This window comes from Crassostrea angulata, chromosome 2 (genome assembly GCF_025612915.1).
Source record: "Crassostrea angulata isolate pt1a10 chromosome 2, ASM2561291v2, whole genome shotgun sequence".
NCBI classification, from domain to species: Eukaryota; Metazoa; Mollusca; class Bivalvia; order Ostreida; family Ostreidae; genus Magallana; species Magallana angulata.
The window spans coordinates 51,094,897-51,104,413 of NC_069112.1; the positions used below are offsets into that span (position 1 = coordinate 51,094,897).

Here is a 9,517-nt window from a genome sequence, read left to right on the forward strand (position 1 = left end):
GAATGCATGTAGCATGTAAATATACTGTATTACTTCCTCTTTGCAAAGTCTTAATTAATCCCTCTCTGATTACACACAAAACTTGACAAGCTAGATCGTTTTCAGTCCAATTTCTGTGTGGCAATTATACAAGCGAATCAAACATTCAATTTCAATTTTGACAAGTTATTAATTATTTGTTTCAATTAGTTCAATTTTCAACTTTATTAATCTAAGAACACAATTCCTTATCAAAATGTCAAAATAATTGTTAGATATGATTTTGAAATAGAAATGCAGATCCCTTTAACCAAAAGTAATGAATGATAATTTGAACAAGATAATCAATACAAAAGAATAGCTATATTTACATTTTCCAGCGTCTTTGCCTGTGATAACACTACGTATCGATTTTGTATTATATAACCCATAACTTCAAATGACGCCAAATTGAGGCGCCACCGGGGTTTGCTTATCTATTTTTAAATATTTAATTATACGATGGTTTAAAATTATAAAAACATAATGAGGTGATAATTTCGGTCAGGGCGTGATCAAATCTATCATAAAGCCCTTCGGGCTTTAATGGATTCGATCAAACCCCATTTGAAATTATCACCTCATAATACTCAAAGAATGATTTCTTATTCCTTAAATGGGTATATCCCTCTAACTATTTTTAGAATCGGTAGGCCTTAAAGCAAAATAGATCCTATACTTGCAGAGTGTATATACATTTATTGGGACATTTTTTAAAATCAAAATGCTTGACACATGTCAGAAAAGAGGATTTGCAATTTTAAAAGCAAGTGTCAAAATTGAATTATCATTTGAAGAAAAGAATTGAAATTGTTTGATGTACACCCTTTCCAAATTTGTGAAATCCCCTACTTTTAATTTTATTTTCAAAGTTTTTCAATACAGACGCATTTTGCCGGAAAATGAATCTGACTTCACACAATGAAATTTTAACAGGAAAGAGACAATTTAATGAGCTTTCATTCAAGAGGTCCCTTGTTGCTGAACGAAAATTAGGGCCGGAGCTATGAACCCTAACGTTAACATTACCGCCTATGGAAAATGCATTAGTGGACTATACCCAAATAAAGCAGAAAACACAACCCAGAAAAATACATGCAGGATAATATATTTACAAGGAAATAAAACAGAAAGAGAGAGAGAGATAGAGGGAAAGAGAGAGAGAGATCAAAACTTACACAATTGATAAAAACACTTTAAAATCATATCAATTTATTCAATAAGCATAAGTAATGCAGATACAAACAATCTCCATAAAAACAGTTTGAAATAAAATGCACCAATAAACCTTAACGATTACAGTAAAATCAACTCTGTTGTGTTAAATGCACTTGAGAAGCAATACAGGCATAAATAAAGGTACTAAGAATGAACTTCAAATACAAACAAATGCAAAAAGCAATACTTCAAACAAACTCACAGTAGCAGTATAAAACAATCTATAAGTAAATATCAAAATATAACAGACAACAAATTATGCTTACAATATTAAATGCTACTAAAAGCCCATAATGAATATACATGGATGTATTTCATTCCAAGGGTTCAGCATCAGGATTTGTACTTACTATGTGGTAGTTTATTAGAGACATACAATGTGACAATAGCTTCTGCATACTGAAGAGCCGCCTTGTCCAGCCAGGTCAGAGGGTCGGGGGTGAAAAACCCTTTTTGGAAAAATCCAAGATGGCCACCATGTTTGGGGTTGACTAGGAGAGCATTGTCGTGTGTTTCTAACAAAATTATTTACAAAATGAAGGAAAAATTGTCACCCACATATGGTATGTGTATAAAGCACAACCTCAAAAATGCATCCAAAAACAAATATATAGTTTATCTAAAATTTATCCTAAGTGAATATGTAATTTAATCCATAGAGCAAGTCATAGGTTTCGTGTCTTGTTGTGTCTTGTAGGCTCTTGTCTAAATTTGTCTCTTGCTGTGTCATGGACAGAGTAATCTTACTTACTTGCATATTCTTTGCCTATTTCCAGCAATGGCAGAGGAACCAATGGATCATTGTTAGCATTGAGTAATAACACAGGGAGAGTGATCTACAATGCACAACATGTGTATTGAGTGAAATCAGTAGGGGAGAAGAAGAAGAAGAAGAAGAAGAGAGAGAGAGAGAGAGAGGTCTACAAAGTATAACTTTTTTAGGTACATTACTATGGAGGGATAACTACAAAGTATTACATTTAGTGATATCTGTGGGAGGTAAAATGTAATACAAAGAATTACATTGAGTGGTATCGGAGTGAGAATATAATACAACATATTACATTCTGAGATATCTGTGGAAGAATATAATACAAAACATTACATTCAGTGATACCTGTGGGAGAGAGAATGAAAATCAAAGTATTACATTCAGTAATATCTGTGGGAGGGAATATGTAATACAAACTATTACATTCAGTGATATCTGTTGGAGGGAATATGTAATACAAACTATTACATTCAGTGATATCTGTGGGAGAGATATATGCTGATTATTACTTGAGTGATAACAGGAGAAATCTAAAAAGTATAGCATGGATGTTTAGCAAACATTGGTATATACAAAGAAATATGGTATTCAATGATGTAGGTCTGTTTTTTTTTAAATTATGATTTATATCTTATGATCATAATTACAGAATAGTTTCTAAATTAATTGTCTTATGGTTCGGTATATCAATGAGTACTACAGAGAACTATGTAAACAAAGGTAGAGACGTACTAAGTGCAAAAGTATTACAATGGGTGTTAGAGAGAGAGAGACAGACACAGAGACGGAGAGACAGACACAGAGACAGACAGACAGACTCTGGATCTTAAACACTGATCTGGCTCATCAATGTTAAACACTGATCTGGCTCATCAATGTTGAACACTGATCTGGCTCATCAATGTTAAACACTGATCTGGCTCATCAATGTTTTTTGGTGAGGAAACCTACCTTACTCATATAGGTGTGACAACTCTGTACTTTGTAATATTCTTCAACGCTTGTATACCCTGCTCTTCTTCTATTAATTTAAATGAATTAAATTAGATACTCACTCACTGCAGTACATAACCTACAATTTTTCTTCCTCTTTTTCTAAACATAATTTTTTTTTTTGAAGTTCCCTTTTCCTTAATAGCTTGTTAATGTTCTCAGTACCCAGGGACTCCATAAAAACTAACATTGTAAAATTTTACCACTACTGTGATTTAACCCTTTTATATGATCACAGACATATAAAATAATTTTTGCTTTTATAATTCAATGATTTTTTTTAATAATAGTATATCTCAGTTAAGAAAACTTTTATGCATGAGACAAATGTACTAAACTCAGATGTACTGTATGTATACCGACAACAAAAGGTACAATTTGAAGTATTCATTGTGCTTTGAACATGACTAATATTTATCGCCAAACGTGAGGTTGATTCTAGATTAAGAATTTGACTCAGATATACATGTACTGTATTCACCTGTTGTATGCTTCGTCCAACTCGTGGGCTGATGTGGCAGCCATGACTCGACACGGATCAATGTGGTACCTCTCCTGAACCTCCGTTGACAGCAGCATATCATAGTTCTGTTTCAGGATCCTCTTCTGGTTTTTTGCCATAACAAATCCATAGAACCGCCTGAGGTAGCCCCATTCTCTAGCTAACTGCGCAGCCCTGAATAATTATAAAAGCTTTGCAATCTACAGAGAGTCAATCACTGTACATTTCAAATTTAAACAAGAGGATTTAATATCTGTCTAAAATTGTTCATAGCACACTTTGCAGATTTTAAAATATCTCAGTTTTATTTTTAGACAGTTGTAAACTACATGTATAAGACATAACTAATGTCTGACTTGAAATTATTATTTTCATGATTTGATTTGATACAAAATCGTGAAATATTAACAAGTAAAATAAGGAGTCTATAGGATCAAATCCTATTTCATTGATTGACAAGTACCAGTACTTACTGCCCTGCATCATAGCCCTGACAAAGGGACATAACACAGAGGAAATTCTTCTGTCTTGAGTTGTCTTCTCCTATGTACTTTAACACTACGTTTCCCCCCATGCTGAATCCTATGGCCATGAGTTTGGAGTCGGGGTATCTTTTACAGATCTCTGTCACCATCACAGCATACTCATCCGTCCCGCCTAAAACAGGACTCGATCTGATCATTACTAAAACTTGTTGGTTTAAGTATAAGAATGATTCATTTGATTGATTTATATCAGTTACTGATGCTAAATGTTCAGAGAGGTACATGTAGATCAAATCTTGTATTGGATATTTGTTTTATTTCTAAATATTATGTTTTCAAATTGTTTCCAATAGTCAAATATGTTTTGAACGTTTGTTGCTAGGAAGAACTTTTAAAATGCTGTTCAATTTTCAATAATGAGGGTCCGATCTACACAATGAAAAAAAAAAGTACCAGGCAAAGCAAAGAATAACAATTTGTTTTTCATTTTTTTTTTAAAGTTTGTTGGGCAGTGGGTACTTCATATAGAGTATCAAAACAATTTAATAGTAGATTGCTGATAAACTACAAAGAATCAAATTTATGCTACAGCAGTAGGATGGCAGCAAGAAAATCAAATAATCATGTTACTGATGTGATTACAGCAACTAGAGGAGTGTTGTATAGGGTTAGACTGACCACTTAAAACTGATCAACAACATTAATCATGACATGGAAATCTTTAGTTTTGTTCTTATAAATACTGTCAGTCAGTTATATCTCAAATAACGATCCCATTAATTTCAAGAATCATTATTGTTAAAACCATTGTTCAGTGCTAAACATTTGACTTGTAGCACCCCGTACCGTAAGTGAACATCCTGGAGCTTGTGAGAGGGACGCTGGGAAGGACCCCCAGGTGGTTAAGTACAGCAACTCTGTAGCCATGGTCCTGGGCGTAGTTCACAAACATACACACGTACGAAGCCTCACTGCTGTTAGCAATGCCTGGACAAACCAGGAGGGTGTAATCCCCTGTAATTTATTAAAGCGATCATGAAATCTAAATATCAACTTGTTTAAAATGAGGGAAATCAAAAAAGGACAACAGAATGATCCTAAATCCCAATTTTATTTTTGCATATTACCATTTGTTGAATGAGTTTTGTGTGGCTGAAAAACATCATAAGTCATAGTAGCTCCATCTGCCATCAGAAAACTGCATCTTTCACCATGTGGAAAAGGGGACAGAACTTTTCCCAGTTTGGCATACACAAAAGTCTGCAGATGTCCACTTTTCCCCCACAACAATGTGGGCTGGAATCTGTATTTATTTTAAATAAAAAATAGCATGAAATTCAACAAATATACAACTGATTTTTTTAAAAGTTAGTCATTACATTTAATATTATTTCAGTCCACTAAGCCGACCACTTTCACCTTACTTGTACACATTGTTAGGATCCCTCTTATAGAGATACATTTAACTAATTAGGTTTTTGTTAAACAGCTGTTAATTAAATGTAGCTTTATTATACTCTGTCCCAAGTTATTGCTTCCATCACTTTTTGGTGGTTTTTAATAAAAATACACATACCTGTGAAAGAAGTACAGTTGAAATATATGAAATGGAAAATATCCAAGATATCTTCATTGACAAATTATCCCTTTTCACTCATTAAAATTTACAGGAACGAAAACAAATTTCTTACGGAGATTTATAATGGGAAATGTTTACATCATTTCTCCATACAGAAGTACTCGGGTTATCTTGCGCAATTTTTCAACGTTATCATCCGGGCTTCTCAATGGCTGACGCAATGCAAAATCTCCGTAGACTTTCTATTTTGGGATGTGTATTGAAACCTGAAGCGGTAGAGGGGCGTTTCAAGACAGATAAGCTAAACATTTTTCATATTAGTGGCTGAACGTAGTTTGAGCATTAGGGTATTCATTATTATCAAAATATCAAGCAAAAAGTGGTGGAAGCAAAAACTCGGGACAGAGTATAGGGAAGATGGGGGGGGGGGTTAAGCATGATGGGGTCTATGTATTATGTACAGTACGTGATTATGTATGCAGTCCCTTTTATGCAAACTACATAAAAATGACATGCATTTAATAAAAAAATAGGAACAGTCAATGAAAAAGATACCTGGAACAATGACATCAAAGCAAAAATCCAGGTAGCTAGGTCTGACCCTCGATTTGCTGATGACCCCTCCCCCTCCTATCCCCCCCCCCCTATACAGTAATCTATAATGTCTTACATTTCTTTAAACACTGGACATAAGTCCAGCACAGACTGCACAAACTGGGAATCATCTTTGTAGTACAACTTTGGTTTCTCAGATTTTTCCGTGAGGTGGAGAAAACGAACCAGTGCACACAGCAGCCCAAACACCGCCACGGGGATTACGACATCGGCCATAATCAATTATGGTGAGCCGCTAAAGAAGATAGAGACTATAGCCTAAATATGTATATACACTAAACAAAACATATCAAACACTGCTAAAGACATCCATTATCCAATGCAATGGTCGAAAGAACCCTTCCGAAGGTCATGTTTGTTGTGTTTATATTTTCTGCTATATAATGGCGTTAGAGAGTTCGTACACAGGGAGGCAACTCTCAGTTGAACGTCGGGGGGGGGGGGGGGGGGCAGATTAAAAAAAAAAAAGCCTATTCCCCAATCTTCAAAATAGTTATACGTGAGTAGGGAAATCCTAGTGCATAGAAGATAATTAATTTCCAATTTTGGGCACAAAGGGCAAATGCAAGTTTACAGCTTTACAGACTCATATCTGTACAGAGAGACTGAGAAAGTCCTACAAATAGTCCTATAAGTCCTTGTCCTATGAAAGTTTTCCTTGAAATAGCATGAAAGATCCCAGCTAACAAGATTAAGAATAAGTGTACATTCACTATTCATTGAAACAGGTAGATATTGTAAACCAATTATCCCAAAGGAAAAACGCCAAGTTTATGCCATGCATGCTTAATTGTAAATTATTAGTTGAAAATGAAAAACATTTTGTACTTTACTGTCATGTGTATGACAATCTTCGATTTTTAATTATTGTGATATTTTCAATGATAAATTGTACTGTGGTATTGATCTCATAAAAGAAATTGTTAATCCATGTGATTATAATACTACAAAACGTCCTTGTATCTACTTGGATAAATGTTTTATGCAGAGAAAACAGTTTCAGGGACTATAAAGTATTGTATAAAACTGTCTTGCATGCTGCAGCCTTTATGTTATAATTTTCTTTTGTCTGTCATTTGATTTCATTTTGACTGTATGTCAATAAACCATTGAATTGAATTAATAATATAAAAGAAAGATTACACATATATCAGAGACGTCGGATACAAATAATTAATGCTTAAATAGACCTATCAGAATTCTTGACATGCGAAAAAAACCGAAAAAAAAACCTTAATGTTTCTTAATTTGTTTAAAAATAAAGAAGCTTTGTACTTTTTACACTCAGATAATGAAATGTTATTTTTTCACTGAAAATCTGAAATAGTATATGTGGCATCCCCATGCTGGGTTTATCATAAGTCTACGTCTTCGCTAGATTACTAGACAAAGGTCATGCCAACTACGCAGCACAGTTAAGGCTGTCAATAAACTCCGTTCAGACAAAAAGTACGGGAAATGTGCATTATGACATCACAGTATATTACAAACCTCGAAAGTACTTATTAATCTATTTATTAGTAAAATTAACTTATACTAATCTTTTAATTAAAAACAACAAATGCTATTACTTACAATTTTGATGTCCGTTATATCGTACACACTGAAAAATAAGCGAGATGTCGTTCTCGCTGTACTACAAAATATGACGTCATATGCCTCAAAATGACGCATTAAGTTAAATCATTGAAGGCTATCGTGCAGTTTTATAGTGAAGAAAAATAAATGTCATACATTAACGGAAAAGTATAGATGAATATTTTGTTTAAAATTATTATTAGTAGAATGCTACCTATATATTCTTATTTTCATTTTGTTAAAAGTATGCATCGCATAAAGAAGCCACCTCGGTTTTGTATAAGATATCGTATATCTAAAATCTGAGTACCTAAATAAATCACTTAATTGCAAGGGCATACACTTACCTGATCCCGACAAACTTTAACATGTGAATTTGAAATATGCTATGTAACTTAAAAACTTCTACGATCCTTGTAAAATCTTACAAATTAATTATTTTTTAATGAATTAACCCTGTGACCTTCAAAATTTTTCAACATATGCATTATAAATTACGGGTTCTACTAACAAATATTCTTATCTTAAAAAGTTCGCACCGTTTTTCAAAATCTACGATATAACATCAAGTTATTTCATAATTCAGTTGTGAATTTTGACATGATTATGCCCTTGCAATATTGAATTTTTTAAATGACCTCAAAACCACAAATACATCTGCTTGTACCATGCGACTGCCATATCACGTGACCACTATGAACATAAAATATTGTACTGTTTTATATATATTTTAGAAATATATTGCATTTGAGTGACTGTTATTGATTTTAAAAAGGACATGCCAGTTTAACTAAAGTATACGTGTTTTCATCACAAAAATTTGCCCATATTTTTATTGACCGCCTTAACTGTACTGCGTAAACCTTGCTAACTGACAAAGATAACACCCCTAAAAAAACCCAACATTTTTTCGATCTTCAAAATCCTAATCCGTGGTGCTAATTTAAGTACCTAATCATGTGATCTACTTTTTAAGGGTTATTTTCGTTAATATATTTCCTTGTATACTCTCTTAAATATTCTCATTATATCGCGGGTTCCGTTTTATCGCAGTATGTTCCAAAAAATAGCATTCCCGTTTTTTTTCCCCCGCGATATTCCACAAAGAGTTCATGCACAAAATTCAGGATGATATTTTTCTCTCAAGTTATAAAGCTTTAAAAATTCTGGAGAGAGAGCGAGTTTAAAAGTCCACGTTTTTACGCCTGTGTAACGAAGAATATTGACCCGGGTTGAAAATTGACCTGGGGGTCTTTTTTCAACGTTGAATATTGACCCGGGGGTCATTTTTCAACGTTGAAGATTGAAACCATAAGTCGTGAAATTTATACCCGGGGTTATTTTTTAACAGTTTGAAAAAGATGTTTCAAAACTCTGATGACCTCGACACGATGAAAATTGACCCTGTTGAAAAAGTCAGCTGAACTGGAACTTGCTTTACCCGATATAAATGTAAAATTGTTTATGTTTTTTGAAAGCTTCAGTTTTGAAATTACCTGCCAGTACTGTAGTAGAGTTAGAAAAAGTGAATCGGTCCCGAGTTGACCATAGTATCGCATAGGGGGCGGGTCCTCCTAAATTCGATTTTTATAATTAATTTGAAGAACATTGTTTGTCGCCAAAAACCCTCCCTTTCCAGGGCCCCTAACGCTATGCGTCTGACTGGCCAAGGGAGTTAACTTTTGGAAAATGTGCTTATTAGCCGTAAGAGGGACATATTTTTAAAATGACGTCATTTAATTCTACTGTTACGTCAC

The 9,517-nt window shown here is 33.8% G+C and overlaps 1 protein-coding gene across 1 annotated transcript; it reads right to left on the reverse strand.

Annotated features, from left to right (window-relative positions):
• Nucleotides 1–1,213: 1,213 nt before the first annotated feature.
• LOC128173627 (monoacylglycerol lipase ABHD2-like) lies at nt 1,214–6,580 on the reverse strand. Its single transcript, XM_052839303.1, has 8 exons — nt 6,238–6,580; nt 5,116–5,291; nt 4,835–5,002; nt 3,977–4,160; nt 3,483–3,677; nt 2,960–3,029; nt 1,988–2,072; nt 1,214–1,751 (listed from the first exon to the last, which is right to left on the reverse strand). Exons 1-8 carry the CDS (start codon nt 6,396–6,398, stop codon nt 1,570–1,572), a joined length of 1,221 nt encoding a protein of 406 aa, XP_052695263.1. The 5' UTR covers nt 6,399–6,580; the 3' UTR covers nt 1,214–1,569.
• Nucleotides 6,581–9,517: the final 2,937 nt, after the last annotated feature.

Excerpts from the sequence above, each read along its gene's own strand:
- LOC128173627 (XM_052839303.1), bottom strand. The coding sequence starts at position 6,398 with ATGGCCGATGTCGTAATCCCCGTGGCGGTGTTTGGGCTGCTGTGTGCA. Across the intron at positions 4,161-4,834 it reads CTCCAGGATGTTCACTTACG|GCGGGACGGATGAGTATGCT; the intron begins GTACGGGGTGCT and ends GTCCTGTTTTAG. Across the intron at positions 3,030-3,482 it reads TTGGACGAAGCATACAACAG|AAGAAGAGCAGGGTATACAA; the intron begins GTGAATACAGTA and ends TTAAATTAATAG.